This window comes from Bubalus kerabau, chromosome X, assembly GCF_029407905.1.
Source record: "Bubalus kerabau isolate K-KA32 ecotype Philippines breed swamp buffalo chromosome X, PCC_UOA_SB_1v2, whole genome shotgun sequence".
Lineage (NCBI taxonomy): Eukaryota > Metazoa > Chordata > Mammalia > Artiodactyla > Bovidae > Bubalus > Bubalus kerabau.
In genome coordinates this window covers 11,642,841-11,661,091 of record NC_073647.1, presented here as the reverse complement: position 1 = coordinate 11,661,091, position 18,251 = coordinate 11,642,841, and the positions used below count along the sequence as shown (strand labels likewise).

Here is an 18,251-nt window from a genome sequence, read left to right as displayed (position 1 = left end):
TCTGACAGGTAACATTCTAAACCATTGAGAACAGGAGGGCAATGGGTTTCATTCTACCATTCATCACCTGCATTCTAGTGCCATCTTGTTGAGGCATCAGAGTTGCAGCCCAAACACAGAAAGAGGAAGGATGCTCCCCTAAGATGTTGCTACAAGATGAAATCACTAGCTAAAATATCCAGGACCCTCTATATATATGTGTGATGTGTGGAATCAACAGGAATTTAGGTATTTTTCAACACTTATGTACATAGCATATCTTCCCTTCAACTTTGACTCCCTTTCAACTTCAAGTCATGTATCAAGATAATTCTCTGTGATGTTAACTAAAGTTCTGCCCCCAATACCAGGTACCAGATCTTCCTAGTGGGATGGAGGCATCAGTGGCTTAAGAGAAGATTAGGAAGAAAACAGAACAGAAAATGCCCTCATCTTTTGTTTCAAAATAGACTTTCAAAAAGTTAAGTAGAAGAGATAGAACTGGCATATGATCCAGAAATTCCATTCCTAGGTATATAGCAAAAGGAATTGAAAACAAGGATTTGAACAGATGTTTGTACATCAGTGTTCATTGCAGCATTATTTACAATAGGCAAAAGGTGTGAACCACCCAAGTGTCTGTTAAAAGATGAACGGATAACCAAGATGTGCTATAGATAGGCAATAGATAAATTCATCCTAAAAAGGAATGAAGGTCTGACACATGCTATAATATGGATGGGTGAACCATGCAGACAGTGTGCTAAGCAAAGTAAGTCACACACAAAAAGACAAATATTGTATGATTCCATACAGAGTCATATAAATGGAAAGTAGAACAGTGGTTACTAGGGGCTGGGAGAGTGGGGGAATGGGAAGTTCTTGATTAATGGTTATAGAGTTTCTGTTTGAGGTGATGAAAATGTTTCAGAAATAGTGGTGATGGTTATACAACATTGTAAATGTAATACCACTGAATGGCATACTTAAACATGGTTAAAACAGCAAATTTTATGTTATATATATTTTATTATAATTTTTAAACACTAATAATGTAATATACCAAAATGCATTGAACTGTACATTTTAAATGGGTGAATTGTATCTTCATTAAATTGTTTTAAAAGGCAGAGCCAACAGTACCTTGAAGGCCAAGTTTTCAATTAGTAAGAACCGAACTTTCTGATAAAAAAGAGAGGTTTTTGAGTTTCCAAATTCTAAGACCAAAAGGGAAATATGAAGTTTATGTCATACTCAATAAATTGGAAAACAGATCGATAATGAGCCAGATTAATTACCCTTGGAGGCCAGATAAGAGCTGAGGCAGAGAGGAGTACAAGAGAAGTCAGACTGGGCTGTGCATCACAGAAGGGTCTCTGTGCCCTACTCCCCACCTCATCCCAGCTGTCCAAAAGGAGGAGAGAGGATGGCACTCCCAGGGCAGAAGTAATGGGGTCTCACTTCCTAGGGTGTAGCATAGGGGTGATAAATTGAAAAGAACAGCCCATGTCTAGCTTGGTGCTGGTGTCATAGAATAGCAATGGCTACATGAGGCCTGGAGGAGAAAGGAGCTGTCCCAGAGAGGTGGAAGGAGAGAAAGAGACTATTCCAGTAGCCCTACAACTGTGCAAGAGGAGAGAGAGAGAGAGAAAAAAAGGAGAGAGCCTGGCAACAGGTGCAGGGTTATGTAGGTCTGCAGAGGTCTTGTGGCCTGGTTGAAGGGATGCTGCAGCAAATGTCTGTGTGGAGGAGAAAGACTACTTGACATCCAAGCTGGGTGGTACAGCTCAGTGGATGCTGGAAGTGATCCTGATGCTCTGGGGTTAGATGGCTCCCCTGATGCCATAACACCATGTACACTCCCTGGAACTTGGGTATTATTCCAGGGAAGAGAGAAAAATCCTGAAATGACTGGGAAATCACTGTTTGCCTGAATTTATCTGGGTGTATTTTTTTTCTGCCAGGTGGCAAAAGTGAGGTAGCAGGAACAGGAATGTAAAGAAATGTTTTTCTGCAAAATGGAGTTAGTTGTCTGTGAAAATATGCCTCTGCCATAAAACCACCTTCTAAGAAGACCAAATAAGATACAGTAAAGGCATGAATCATTAGGGGCTTCTGGACTTCTAAAAATTTTTTGATGATTAACCTTAAGACTTATTTTCCCACTTGGAGAAATTTCCTAACCAGTCCTAGTGTACCTTCTCAGCCCTTGTTACTACAGTTTGCTTTGTTGCTGTGTGTGCTAAGTCGCTTCAGTCGTGTCCAACTCTTGGCAGTCCTATGGACTATAGCCTGCCAGGCTCCTCTGTCCATGGGATTCTCCAGGCAAGAATACTGGAGTGTGTTGCCATTTCCTTCTCCAGGGGATTTTCCTGACCCAGGAATCGAACTTGCATCTCTTGTCTCCTGTATTGCTAGGTGGGTTCCTCACCGCTAGCGCCACCTGGGAAGCCCTTTGTTTGTTGCTATAGTTCATAGTTACTACAAGTATCCTTGGATCATTTGATGAATGTAGGACTTATAGATTTCATTAGTGACCACTGAAAAGGAAGGTCAAAAATATGAGCTCTTTCACCTTGTTCATAAATGTTATCCAATGCATCAGCAAATTCTGAGACTCTCCCCAAAATATATCCTAAACCTCACCACTTTACATACTCTCCATTGCTATAACTCTAGCATATAAATCCATTCTTCAGTTACCAAGGTTGTCTTCCTGTCCCTTAAACATGCCAAGATTTTTCCTGCCCCAAGACCTTTGCACTTTGTATTCCTGCTGTTTGGAATACTCTTCCATCATATTTTCACATGGCTAACTCTTATCATTCAGGTCTTTAATTAAATGTTACCTCCTTAAAGAGGCTTTCCCCAAACCTCTTCCATCCCAAGCTCCCAGTTAAAACAGTCCTCTCTGAGTCATTCTCTATCATAATACACAGAGTGCTTACTGGGGCCTGAAATTATTTTATGCACCTGTTTGTTTATATGTTTACTGTTTCTCTTCTTCCAACAAAACGTGCATGCATGCTCAGTCATGTCTGACTCTTTGTGACCCCATGAACTGTGTGGCCCACCAGCCTCCTATGTCCATGGAATTTCCCAGGCAAGAATACTGGAATGGGTTGCCATTTCCTTCTCTAGGGATCTTCCAGACCCAGGGATCAAACCCATGTCTCCTGTGTCTCCTGTGTTGGCAGGCAAATTCTGTCATGTTTCCCCTACTGTATCCCTGGTACCTAACTTGATACAGTAGACACTCAATATAGCTTTACTCACTGGTTTAAAAAGTGGAAGATGTTGAAGATTGGAATGAACTTGACCACAGGGCCTCTTCACCTTGTAGCCTTTTTGAAAGAAAAATTCACATCAAGGTTTTATTTGTGTGAGTTTCCTTTTCCTTTCCAAAGTGGAGTGCTACCAAGCATTCTAGTTAATTGCATGTTTTTGTGAGTTGAGTTTCAGTCAGTTGAAATTTTAGTTGATTGTTGTTGATCAATAATAGTTGATCAACTATTTAGGCTTCTTATGGTGATAGAAAGGAATCATAAATAATCAACCTGTGCAGCCTTGCCAGGTGAATTCAAGGAAAGTCTAATTGAACAGATGGGTCCCCATCCTCTAACTGGAAGGCTATTATGTGTTTTGTCTTTGTTAGACAAGAAAAGAGAGAGGTCCTGTGGTGAGTTCCTCTAGGGAAGAGTGTTTCAGAATTCTCACAAAGATCTGGGAGTCCTGTGTGATGTTAATTATCCTGGTGTGGTCTGAGAGAGTTGGCAGCCTCAAAGATAACAAAGACTTAACCCCCTAAGGCTTCCTGAGCTGTGACATGCTCTCATAAGCAAGTAGGTTACTTGGGAGGACTAACGGAGACAGGCTAATGAAATCCATATGGTTGGTCACTTTGGACAGATGGCCTGCATGCCACCTTGGAAGCACCTGAAGTTTCTAGGTGGTCTTCAAGGGCAGCTTTAAGCTGTGCACGGTGAAGTTATTGAATCTGCAGACCACAAAGGAATGGCTAGAGATGGACTAAGAGATGAGGTCATATTTTATAACGGGTAGGAATGGGATCAGGAGGATGGGGGAAGGATATAAATGAGTTTTCTCTCTCCTCCCAAAGCTGGAAATGCCACCCCCCAACTCTCTTCTATTGAGCAAGCAGAGGTTCTTTTCTTTTTGAGAAATACCCTTCTCTCACGTCTCCTCAGAGCCCTATTTGGACAGTCTCTATACTTCAGTTGCTCTACTGGTGGGTCCTTTAAGTCTCCTGGGACTTGTAGAACTCTTCATATCATTAAAGAGCTTTTTCTGATATTACCTTCTAACCAACCCCATACAGAAGGTAGGGCAGGGAATATTTCCCTTGATAGATGAGGAAACTGAGACCAAATGACCCTTACCCAAAGAAAAACAAGAAAGTTATTAGTGGATGTGGAACTAGAAATCATTTTCATCTTCTTATTCTTTCCAGTTTTATTTACATCATGACATAACCCTTGTCATATCAGAAGCTATAACAAGCCGTGAATAATAGCAGTCTACTGCATTTGTGGCATTTGCTTTAGTTTTATGGATGTTTTCCTTTTCTTTGCCTTCTTATCTTGGATCCCTTTGAGATTTGGGGGACATGGCAAAATGTAATTTAAAAGTGTGTATAGGCTTCCTTTTCTAATTGATCCATCAGAGGGAATAAAAACAAAGATCAACCGGGAGATGATAGAGATGCCTTAACATGCTCTACCCTATAGGCTTGGTTCATGCATAGTACCCCATGTTTCTATGAACACTCGTACCAGAAAGGCATTGAGATGGAATGGAAAGAGGACCCTGTCTAGACTCAGAATTCTAGCTTGTCTCCACTGAGCTGAGCAGCTTTCAAGTCACAGTGTCATCTTACCTCAATGTTTCCTCCCTGAAGGAGGTGTAATAACACCTGTTCTGGTTGCCTGGCAGGATTGTCATGTGAATAAAGTGTGGTGAGATATGTGGATATGTGTTGAAAGGGGCTTCTCAGGTGGCCCTAGTGGTAAAGAACCTGCCTGCCAATGCAGGAGACAAAAGAGATGCGGGTTTGATCCCTGGGTCAGGAAGATCCCCTGGAGGAGGGCATGGCAACCCACTCCAGTATTCTTGCCTGGAGAATCCCAGGGACAGAGGAGCCTGGCAGGCTGCAAAGAGTTGGACATGAGTGAAATGACTGAGCACACACATGTGTTGAAAATTGTCAGCCCACTAGATTGTGAGCTCTTGGGGGGTAGAGGCCATTTCTGTCTTATTCATCACTTTGATGACCTTCCTGCTGGAGTTATAGAGAATCATGAACCCTACTCTTATTCACCACAAAGGATATCCAGAGATTGGCATGTGCTAGGAAGTCAATCCATCGAAATAAACACCATCGACTGCCCTGGAGGGATGATCATCTAGTTCTCTGAGATACCTATGTTTTAAGTCAATCTGTTTCCCCAAATAACCTCCAATAATGGTGAAAAAAACCTAAGTATTTTCATGTGATTTCACAAAAGGCAGAAATTTAATTTCGCTCATGGAGATGGCTCTTCAGTGCTTAGCTTTGAGTTTGGTATATAGTAGTTGCCCAAAAAAGTTATTGAAAGAGTGATGAACAAGTAATAGAACTGAGGGCATTATTACTAGCCTGTCTTGCCACATTTCCTCCTTTGTCTTGGAGACAGATATTGGTGTGCAGCTGTCTGAATGTATCATTCCCTTTTTCAGAGTCCCATTTGGCCAGGCCTCAGTTCAGCAGCCTCACTTTGTACCTGCTGCTCTGCCTCTAGTCTTAACCTATAAGGTCTATGAGTCTTGCTGTGTAATGTATTATATGACATAGGAAAAGAATATTTTGGGGGGGGGGATAAGGTGGTATGAGAATGGCCATGTCAAAATTACAAAATCATTTCTTTTTTAAATTGTCAAGGAATATATACAATAAATGTGTCTGACCTACCATTCCTTGGTGTCAACTCATCTCCTATTGTTGTTATTATATGCTCCCTAGCATGTCATTTCACCATATCATCAAACATTTAGTCACATCATATATGTCTTCAAACTAATTAAATGTGGTTGCTGTTGTCTGGATACAGTGTCAAGATCTCAAATTCATCATGGTACTTGTGAGAACATTTTTTTACAAAAGAATTTCTATATTTTGATGTGTTTCCCAAGGCAAGGGGACGGGCTAAGGGATGAGGGAAGTCTGTTGTAGTAAAACTTGAAGATTAATGGTTAGTTTTCTTAATCATGTCCAAATGTCAACATACTGGAGTGGCCAAAGCCTGAACAAACTTTTTGGCCAATCCAATACTTAACACGGGGACATTTGTGAAGAGATTGTTCTTCTTTCCTCATAAAGTTCAAAAACCTTATAATAAATAACCAGCAAATGTTATACAATATCTGGACTGAAATCCAGATCTGAAATCTGGACTCTGAAAATGCGTGTGCGTGTGTGTGTGTGTGTATGAGAGAGAGAGATTCAGGATGTGTAAGCAGAATCTAAATCCTTTTGGAGGGACTACTTCCCAAATCAAGTTGAGAGGGCACTTCTTTTTGCTGCCTGCATTAAAAGAAAAGTTACTGATGACAACAGTAACAGAGTCTTGTGTTGGGACAAAACGTTCTTCATGAGTAATTCAACTGTGCTTCATGGGGTTTACAATGTTGGCCACTCAGAAGACAGGGCAGTTCCTGGGGCAGGGGCAGGGTGGGGAGTCTGCAGATACATTTCAATTTTTCTGTCCTGCCTGGGGCACTGGAGGACTTCCCTGGTGGCTCAGACAGTAAAGCGTCTGCCTACAATGCGGGAGACCCAGGTTCAATCTCTGGGTCAGGAAGATCTCCTGGAGAAGGAAATGGCAACCCACTCCAGTACTCTTGCCTGGAAAATCCCATGGATGGAGAAGCTTTGTAGGCTACAGTCCATGGGGTCGCAAGAATCGGACATGACTGAGCGACTTCACTTTCACTTTCTGGGGGCACTGGAGCAAGTCATGTCTTTCCCCACTCCTTTCCATTCATATTTATTTTTAAAAGGGGTTTAAATTAGCATTTCATTTTAAATGTTATCCTCTTATCCCCTGAACTATCTTCAGTGGGAATATGGCCAAGAATCTGGAAAAGAGGGCTTCTCGTATGGCTCAGCTGGTAAAGAATCTGCCTACAATGTGGGAGACCTGGGTTTGATCCCTGGGTTGGGAAGATCCCCTGGAGAAGGGAAAGGCTACCACTCCAGTATTCTGGCAAAGAAATCAAGCATTTGTAGTTGTCTTCTAATACTTCTAGGGGTCTGAAGGCAGAGAGAATTTCGGAATTGCTTTTCCTCCCGGTGCTACTTTTTAACATGACTCTGTATCAGGTTAAATGTTCAAAACCTGGTGGAGAATGATCATTTTGGTGCAGTTTTCCAAATCATAGTGGCATTTCTTTGGGCAATGGCAATGAAGTTGTCGACTTGTCTTTTTTTAGCATGGGTGCTTCCAACTCCAATTGGGACATTTAGTTTTGGAGCTGCTGTCTAAGGAAATCAGTTTTCAAGTCATGAGGGCTGATGGTAATATTTCAGATGTCTCTTCCAGCTGCATGCATTTGGCTCAGCCCCTCCCTGCCTTCCTCTCTGTGCCAGTGACTTTCTGTGACTGTAAGATAACAGCTAAGGATAGTTCAGAAAATGAGAGAAACAAAAGAATCACTTAAAGATATCATCATTTTAATGGCAGCCTTACTCAGGACAAGTAAAAATGTCCACAGGGCAATTAGAAAGGAATTTTCTTTTATTTTTCTCTTAGTGGAAGGACTAGAGGGCTGGCCCCGGGCTGTTTTATGGTATTACTATTTAGCCCCTGTGGTTTTAATATGCAGTGAGAATGGGTAGAAATGAGCTCATGTTACGTTTGTAAATGTTGCATGTGGTCTTGTTTTAGCCTATAATGTTGAGAAGGCTTGCCATCAGGGGTCCTCAATTTTTTTTTTTTTTTGTAGAGGAGTTGCTGTTCTTAAAATTGCCTTGAGATCATGGAGGACTGAGGGGAAAGTGACATGCTGTGGCAGTGAAGTCCCCAAGTAAGACATGATGTGTTCCTGTTGGTTGCTTTCTCTGATTTATGGGGTTCAAGGAGGGGAAGAGTAGAGAATATTAATTTTTTAAAAAAAATTTGGCAACACCCCATGGCACGTGGGACCTTAGCTCTCCTACCTGGGATGGAACCCGTGGACTCCCAGCATTGGAAGGCCGAGTCTTAACCCTTGGACCACTGGGAAAGTCCTGAGTAGAGGATATTAAGAGGACAAATGGCTTGGAGACCAATTGGTTGGGCCCCTCAGTATTATGTGAATGCCAAGAATTCCCTTTGTTGGGTTTACATACCATTTTCAGTGCAATCATGCTAAGAGTTGGCTTGTCCTATACTGCTCATTCTACTCTTAGATCATCAACTTTTGTGAGTTGTCCTAAAGAACTTCCCCACAGAGTCCTTACTGCTGTCACTAGTAACCGATTGAGGGAAAAGAAAAGTGGCTAGTGGGAATTAGAAAATGATTTGCACTTCTTTATACCTAGAAATATCCAGCACCTTTTCTAATCAGATTTTCAAAACAGTTCCATTTTCATACGAATTGCTTATTGGCTGTAAAGGTCACTAAGAATTGGTGAACATTAGAAACTGAAAACCAATTAGATTGTGGCAATAGCTTTCCTCAGAATTGAATGTTGATTCAAATTGGCTCTAGTAATAAGATGTTCTTTAATGAAACCATCATTACATGGATTAGTAGATGCTTTCCTAGTTTTTGAGAAAGACACATATGTTGGGGTGCGGTCTGGGCATGGGGGCAATGACTGGTCACTCTTTTGAGTCTTTGTGCTAATAAATCTTCCTAGAGAGCCTCCTTTGCCTGCAATATAGATGAATGGCCTTTGAAAGCTTAATGGGAATTGATGCCACCTAGCGAATACCATTTAAAGCACACCTTCTTAATTTCTAATCCTTGAAGGAAAAATGCTTCCCAGAACAAGGATCCCTGATTGGAGGGTCCAAGCCTGGTGTCGTGATAGCTTAAGTGGTCAGTTACTTCTTGTAGCAATTTGATGCCTGTTGGGATGGTGAACATAGGCTCTGCTAAAGCTGGACAGCAAACCAAATTTCCGTGGAGCTGATTGCGTGCTGACTATTCAGCAGATGGAAATCCCTGGCCTCCTGCCCTGAAATGTGTGAGTGATTTCATGAGGGCAAGGGATTATTCCCAGATAAGCTTCTGGAACAGCCATCGAGGTGAGGGTCAAGGCCAGGTTAGTCCAAGAAGATCTTCACATCATTTTGATACTTCTATTGGATTAGCTAAAAAGTTTGTTCGGGTTCTTCTGTACTATCATGTGGAAAAACCCAAACTTTTTGGCCAACCCCAATAGTACCGAGTCCCTCACCCTGGTTAGGGATTATGAGCTGCTCAATAAAAAGTGGTAGAGGTGAGAGAGGAATATCCTAAGCCTATAAAACTTTTTTTTAAAATCAAGTGCCCTCTGCTTTTCCACCTACAACCCGTTCCATGAGAATTCTTGAAAGGGTATCAGAACTCTTTCTGCTTCAGGGAATGAAAACAGTTTTTAGTTAATTGCTATAATTTCAAGAAACATACTCCTGCTGGTTTCCTGTGAAACAATTGGATACATCCCATGATAATACACATATAAATACATTTCTTACTGATTTCTTAAAACAAGCTGGCTTAGAACCAACATTTGTTTACTGTGGATCTTTGAGGAAAAGTCACTAATTATACCTGCCATCCGATAACTCGATTTTTGGTTGCAGAGAATGACTCAACTTTTCTTTTCTACCAACTATACAAGTGGCTTCTGGATCATTGTTATAAGCAGTTTCCTGGGTTATAACAGGTAACAGTTAGCAGGCAGTCGTATGTATAGAACGGGTCAGTTTTCTCAGTGAAACCACCATGTCTCTCTGGTTGGAGCAACTGAATAAATGCTTGAGTTCTTAAACATTCCATCAATAGCCTTTTTAAAAGACCAGTTACTACACAACAAAGATCTTGATGTTTTATGTAAAAGTGGTTTGTCCATTGTATTATCCTTGTATAATGTTCTATCTCCTTTCTTCTTTCTCCTCCACAGTGCTGATGCTTTACTAACTTTTGCTAGTGAACAACTTGCTTCCCCTATTAAGATTGGGCCTATGTTGGGTCAGAAAGGGGTCAATAAATCTACTTAAGAAATTAAAAGTTATCCGTTTCCCTGAAAATTGAATTATCTGCATGTACAGGAATGCTTGAAACAACTGAAATACATTTCAATAGGAAACCAATGTATAAAATAGAATGTCATTTTATAGTCCATGATTCCTCAGATTCTTAGTCAACCACCTAACGTCAGTGAACTGCTGAGACATAAAATCACTGCTTTTGTAAAATCTAAAAAGGAGAACAGATATTTAGTTCAATGACTTCAGTATTCAAGTAAGGGGATCAAGGCTGACAGAAGTTAAATGACCTGCCCAAGGATAAATAGTCACTTGGTGGCAGGTTGGGATTCCAACCTGTGAGTTCAAACTCCGTGCTCTTGCCATGCCACTTGTGAAGTCACACACGAGTCTTGAATCTAAAGGACAATGAAGTAGGTCATCAAGCAAGTAGTTCTAAGATGCTCTGCTTTGATAATATTTCCACCCTTCCCCAACTCTCCTTTAAAACACCATGAATCTGCCTTTGTGAGCAGGTGGTAAAATAAAAACCAGCAGGCCCAATTAACTGAAAAGCACTTACTCTGAAAAACTCTTTTGTTGAGCCGGAGTCCAGGGTCCCATATGCAATTTCAGTCTGCTTAGCTAAGTCTTCAGCACTCTCTATGGGAGAAACCATCCTCTCCACAGTCAAGAAAGCAGCGAGATTGGCAGTATAGGAAGAAATAATGATCAGGGTGAAGAACCACCAGACCCCTCCAACAATGCGCCCGGAGAGTGATCTACAAAACAAAACAAAGACCCATCCGGACCCAGAGGGGCCAGGTTTCAGTTTACGAAATCCTTCTCTTTATTTTTGGAAAGAGGAATGATTTCAGTGGAGCTGATGCAATCGAGAAGTCAATGATATCAGGGGATGAACACATCAAACAGAATGACACGTTGACAGGAACACCGCATGGCATGATGGCATGGGATGATGGTACATGCATAATGCTCTTCAGGCCCCTACGGGTTTCAAAGCAGGATTATTTATTTAATCACAGGAATAAATACCTTCTTTGTGCCAGCTCCTGCTTAGATGTAATCATTGTACTTACCTGATTCTCTCCTGTGAGCCTTGCTGGGCGCACCTGGGGAAGACTGTTCTGTTTCCTTTATGGCAAGTGGTTCCCAGCCTTGCCTGTACATCAAAATCACCTGGGATCTTAAACCTCTCATGCTCATCATGAGACCCAGCTAACAAAGAAATCAGAACCCTAGAGGTGCAACCCAGATGTATGTATTTTTAAAAATCTCGCCAGGTGTTTACAATGTGCAGTCAAGGTTGACAAACACTGATGTAAGGTGATGTCATGGGAGACACAGAATCAAAAACCTTTATGTATTTGAGGAGAAATGAGTAGATGCTAGTAAATGAGCACTATTCACTGTGAGTTTAACACATTTACTACAGACGTTGCCAATCTAGTGAAGTTGGTTAACCACAAGGCAAGGGGCCGTGAGATAATATTTATTATTGTCTTCATATAAATGGCTAATGGGGCTCAGGAGTTTTGATCCAAGGATTGAAACTCTTCCCTTTGAAAAACTGAGACTAAGCACATGGGACAGGCCTCAAGTGAAGTTGGAAACTAGTTGTGTAATAGGATTTGAGAGGCACTAAAACGTTTGTCTGTACTCTCCCTCATCAAAATAACCAAAACAGATCAAACCATCCTCACTGGTCTGCTCTAGACATTCTTACTATTGGGATTATCTTCCAAGGTTTCTTCAGGAGGCTTGGTCAAAATGTCACACTTTACTTCAACAGCACCTATTTTCATATCATTCTGGATTAGTATATCCAGTTAGTGGAGAATGGGACAGATGATGCATAAGTTTTAATCAGGGAACGTCTTGTTCTTGAATGTAACTGTGCACAGGCATTACTTGGGGTGTTTGTTAAAATGCAGATTGCGAATATCCGAGTGCTCAAAAATCTGGACTTCTTAAGCTTCACTGGTGATGGCAGTGGTCTGCTGATCAAATTGAGAAATACTGTTCTTCTCCACCAGTGATTCTCAACTCTGCCTGCATATCAATGTCATCAGGGGAGCTTGAGACAAAACAAAAGAAAACAAAACAAAACACAATGACCAAAAAAAATAAAAAAATAAAATGGCAACCCACTCCAGTGTTCTTGCCTGGAGAATCCCAGGGACAGTGGAGCCTGGTGGGCTGCTGTCTGTGGGGTCACACAGAGTCGGACACGACTGAAGCGACCTAGCAGCAGCAGCAGCAGACTCCACCCCAGATGAATGAAATCAGAATCTCCGGGGTTGGGCCTAAGCAGCAACATTTGAAAAGCTTTTATTTATTTATTTTTGGCTGTGCTGCGTCTTCCTTGCCACTCGGGCATTTCTCTAGTTGTGGCGAGTGGGGGCTGCTCTCTAGTTGCGGTGCGTGGATTTCTCATGGTGGTGGCTTCTCTCGTTGTGGATCGGGGCTCTCGGGCGCGTGGGCTTCAGTAGTTGCAGCGCACAGGCTCATTCATTGCAGCTCCCTGGCTGCAGAGCACAGGCTCAGTAGTTGCGGTGCACGGGCTTAGTTGCTCCGTGACATGTGGGATCTTCCTGGACCAGCGATTGAACCTGCGCCTCCTGCATTGTCAGGATGAGTTTTTACCACTGAGCCGCCAGGGAAGCCCCAGCAGCAGCACGTTCATAAAGCTCCTTGGCTGCAGCCAGGATTAGAGCCACGGTCCTACATCATGAGAGTACCTGGGGATAGGGTCTGTGGGAAGTTGGGGGGCAGTGTAAGAACCCCAAATGCTTAAAGATGGATACAGGCTTGTCCTGAGGAAACATCACCTCCTTTGCAAAGCTGCTGAAGGCTGGCTCTGTGTGCAGAAACGAAATGTGGTCGCTAGGTTTCATAAAACATTGCCACATTATTCTGAGGATAGTTCTTCTCTGTGGCATAGCTCCATCCTGGTTAGGCTGTGTTCTCTCATGCCCAGAAAAGCTCACAGGAAAAGAACCCGCTCTGTCATAGAGTCAAGAATAGGCGTAGGAGCCTGGCACCTCTCCAGGCTCTGTGGGAAGAGGGCAGCTCTGGGCTGAAAGCTGGCAAGTCAAGCTCTTCTCTGTCTGTACATGCATTCTACCACTTGGAAGCAAAGTTAAATTCCTGTGTCCCAAGATAACCTTTTTTGAGCCTCTGAAAAATCCAGTTGTTTTAGATTTTACACTCTGATCAAATCATTTTGGCACATGTTTTGATAAATAGTATTCTTTATTGATTAACTGTAAAAATAACTACTTGGTTTTTTTAAAGCCTGTAATTTCTGTTGGTCCCTGGATGCTTCAAACAACCCATATTTATTTCTGAGTGTAGTCACTTTTAGTTTTTTGGCTGTGCAAATCTGCTTTGCAACAGATTTTTTCTAACTAATAGTTATACTCTCTGAGTATTTCACCTGGGAACATCTCCCTTTTAATAAGAAGAGGTAAAAACATCTGGATGAGTCAGAAAGAATGTCACACTTCCAAATGCTAAAAGTATATGGAATATTTCAATTATGAATTTGTAACTTTCATAGTCTTTCTTCATTGTTGACATATACATTTCACTTATTCTGGGCTGATCTGACTCTGGAAAAACTTCTTCTATATAAAAGATGAATGTTTAAAGTGGCATTTGTAGTAATTAAAAAAAATAATAATAGCTAACACTTAAGAAGCACTTCCTATGTGCCAGACTCTGTTTTAATTGTTTACATGTGTCAACTCTTTTAATCCTCCATCCCTGTGCTTAAGTCATATTTTACAGATAAGAAAATGGAGGCATTCTACAGATAAATAACTGAGGCAAAGAGATGAGAAATAGGAAATAAATCATCTAGATGCACACAATAGGAAAGACATGCCCATATTTTTATAGTATAAAATATTCACATTTTGTATAAGAAAATCCAGAATGCTGGGTAGATTATAGAAGGAGCAATTTTCCTACAAACTCTGAGAAATACTGTTGCAGGAAAACCAAACATGTTTGGGTAATTATTGTTTATTATCTGTTGTTCATTTGGAATGGAGCTGTGAATGCCATCCTTATTTGGGATGATAGGGTTTTATGGAGATCAAGGGGAAAACTGATTTGGGAGTATTTCCAGAATCATGGTTTGGTATGGAAAGGGGTGTATTCTGCTGCCGTGAATACTAATGGTAGTTTATGTATTATCTATTTGAAATGTGGAGAACAGCACAGTAATTTATGGAAATTACATTGGTGTCATGCTATTGTAGCTAATGGACTCTGACTGTATCTGTGTGATCTAAAATCAAGCCTGCACATCATAACCTGGTTATTTTGGCCACCTTAATAGCTGACTCAGATAATCATGTGGTTAATCCATATGACTTAGCTGAAATTGTCTGTTGACATGACCGAAAATAAACTTAAAAAGCTAGCTGGTCTTTTTTGTGACCTCTTGTCTACATGGTTATTGATTTTGGCAGTTATGTAGTTAATACCACAATAGACCTATGATCACGGAGAATTTTGGTGAATATCCACATAGAAATGGTAAAATAGTATCTACAAGCATTAGCATAGATAGAAAAAGGAGCTTCCTGGGAATCAGCATTGAATGCACTCAGCATTCTCCCCTTAAGACAGTAGAGGCTTTGACAAGAGTCTTGGAATTTCTACCACTTTCTTCCCTTGTGTGACAGTGACGCCTAAATTGTTTTACGGAGAATGTGTGCAGCGGAACTAACTGGGAAGAAGCTCTATAAAAATCTTCACATTTCCCTTTTCTCATTAGTGAAACTATAGCCGTTTAAACCCACATTTCACATGGAGGCTATATAAAAAGAGACTGATGGGTCAGCCCTATCACATTTTTAAAAGGATCCATTAAAACAAGACAAGACTTTATAGTTGAGTTAGAAAGACCTGTCATTTCTCAGTATCTTTCCTTCCATTAATGCAGCTTCGAAATGCTTAACATTCATTTCAAGTAGTTTTGTTGCACAAGACAGATTTGGAGGTTAGCATAATGAAATGACTGTAAAATGCTGCACATTTAGTATTTATATAAATGTGTTAAAGGAACATATCATACCTTTTGAAGGAATGTAAGTGGAGGCCTGACGTTAATGAAAGGAAATTAGCAACAAGAGAAAAACAGACATAAAAACATTGCAAAATAATACACAATGCTCCTGTTATCTGTAATCAGAAGAAACTAGAGATTCTGAGTTAATAATAAAATGTATTTTATGGCCTCTAAAATGATAATAAAAGTGAGCAATGTGCTGTAACCTTAATCCTGTAAGTAAATTTTGAAATCTGCACTTTACTAGCTTCACAAGATGAAGAGCTGGAACTGCAAACTGCTTCTCCTTTGCACAAACTCTTCATCATTCCTTTGCTTCCTTCTTTCTTCCAAAGTATGCATCATCCCTACACCCCACTCAATGCTGTGTCTATGACAGATTATTTTTTAAATGTGCAGAATCAATCTTCTGCTCTTCTAGTCTTCTCTGATGGGCATAACTAACCATCTCCCCAAAACTTAAGACTAGGGCTTTCAGGCAGAAAAGACATGAAATAGTTGTAATAAAAAATCCTGCTATTACAATTAATTTATTATCACTCCACTACTGCTTTGAAGTGAATTTACAGTAGGATTAAGACCCTGCTCCTACATCAGTAAAGGAAAGGTTATTACTTTAAATGGAGCCCCCGAGCTCCTGTTATGTTTGATCCCATTCATTTTTTACCCTTTGTATATTTTATTCTTCTGCATATACTTTCTATTTTAAAGGAGGATCTGTATATCAGCTAACCTGGAATGGATCCCCTGCCCTCTTGTCCAAAGGATTGATATCTTCAAATCTTAACAGGACAATAATGCTCATGGAATAATGTGTACACAGCGGCCAGGTTCAAGTCAGCGTGTTCTTTCCATTTTCTCTGTTGTCATTCCCTGGAACCTTGTATCTTGAACTTGGCAGGCCCTCAGATGTCCCTGCAGCTCTAGAGAAAGTCAGCAGGGGGAGCATTTGTCTGGGAGGACTCAGACTCTGGACTGCTTAGCAGTTCTATCAACGTTTTACAAAGGAAATACATTTCAGATTAAAAAAAAAATTACAACCACCTGTCAATATCAGCAAGACATTGTGGAATAATACAACCAAAATATTTGTAAGTGGTGTAATCCTTAAGGAAAGCCCGTTAGAGGTTCAAAAAGGGGTGTTGTCAGTTACTTCTCATCAGAAATCAGCTATCTGGCACTGACTACAATTTCAATTGGATTCCTAAAGAGGATTAGGAACTAAAATGCAAATGCAATATGAACTATTGGTATTTGTGAAGCCAGCATGGTTAAGAGCAGCCAGTTTAAAAATGATAATCGCTACCATGTATTGAGAACTTACTACAGGTCAGGCACTGTGCTTTACATTTTATAGATGAGGAACTGAGCCTTAGCAAGATTTAGTTACTTGTCCCACGGTACACAACAACTAAGCAGATTGTGAATCTGGTGAGACTAACTCCAACACCCACACACCTAATCACTATGCTCCCTCCATGTGGCTACACCCACTGGCTATCTCCCCATGCCCCAATCAAGGGGGAAGAAGGTTGAAGGCAAGCAATCTCCTCATACTTTCTTCTCCTGACTCCCCCTAGAAATTCATTCGTGTATGAATACAACTTCAGCTTATTACATTGATTACTCTCTCTATAGGTGATTCAGTCTCACCTGAATTGGTCACTCTGAACAACTGGGGTAGTTGAAAATATCAAAGCTAATTGACATAGACTCTTGAAGCTTCTAGGTTTTCATTCATAGCTTTATTTGATGGCAATGGAATCATGCTCAGTTTTCCTGTTGATGTCTCATTGCTGATCTCCCCGTCTTTTACTTTGAGTGAACACATGTTCAGTAGCATTCTTAAATGCTCACTGCCTACTTTCTTTAACAGCCAGCTGTTTTTTTTCCCTGGAAAACAGCTCTTGGGGCTGAGCATGAGGGAAAGAATGGAACAAACAGTGTACCATTAGGTCGATAGTGGGAGGCAGTGTGTGGTAGTGGAAATAATTGTACTGCTTGCTGGCTCTTAGAAACCCCACGACCTTGGCTTCCATGACATTATCTCTCCAGGCACTATTCCTTTGTCATGATGTGAGAAAAGCAGTATGAAGTGGAAAGAGCATGGATTTTAGAACTAGAGCTTGAATACTAGCTTTGTCATTATTTGCAGGGCTAGGCAAATTGTTTCACCTGAGCATCAACTGCACCTGAAAAATAAGTATAATGCCCACCTCGTGGTAGTGTTTTGAGGATTAGAATTCACATTATAATACAGGTAAAGTGCCCAGATGCAGAGGGAACTCAGAGAAGGTTGTTGTTCCTGGGCCCTCAGTAAACAGAAGCAGTTGGATTAATTTATCTCTGAGATTTCCTCCTGCTATGATATTTGATAATTCTACTTTAAAATGTGGTCTCTTATAATGCCTTCAATTGTTTCAATTTTGATAAAAGCCAGAGTGTACAGCGCATGCTCACATTCTGGGCTTGCTGGAAAGTTTGCATTCCAGGTATGGCCACTGAACAGAAATAAAGTATCATGCTGGCATTCACAGCTGAAGGCAACCACGAATCTTAGAGTGCAACTATGTGATTATTGGGAATTTCTAAATCAGTTAATAGAAAAGCACCTTACAGTGGGGTTTGCTGCTATACAGTTGAGCACAAATATATAACCAGTAGTATTCTCAAGACAAGGAGAAACATGTTCCCTCCTTACTTGTATGTAATAAGTATACTAACAAGTATAACATATTATCAAGAGATTTAAAGATATAATTTCTTTTGAAGGACATAAAAGACAGTATTGAAGGAGAGAGTACTCATATGGTAGAAAATTTAGAGTTTGTAAAGGTAATAATTTATTACTCAAAAGCACAGTAAGGATAATACTTGTTACTTTGCCAGGTTGAGTTGAAACCAGCATTCAGGAAAAAAAATGAAACAGAATCGTGAATATCAGAGTGCATGGC

General features: G+C 40.7%; 1 protein-coding gene across 3 annotated transcripts in view; it reads right to left on the bottom strand.

Moving 5' to 3' along the window:
- GRIA3 (glutamate ionotropic receptor AMPA type subunit 3) overlaps positions 1–18,251 on the bottom strand; it is a 308,412-nt gene that overhangs the window by 57,481 nt on the left and 232,680 nt on the right. For 2 of the 3 annotated variants that reach the window (XM_055564728.1, XM_055564729.1), the window contains one exon: positions 10,777–10,975. In XM_055564728.1, the coding sequence (XP_055420703.1) occupies positions 10,777–10,975 (199 nt within the window). Of the gene's footprint in view, positions 1–10,288; positions 10,613–10,776; positions 10,976–18,251 lie in introns of those variants that run through there. The other variant, XM_055564730.1, reaches the window with a different exon arrangement.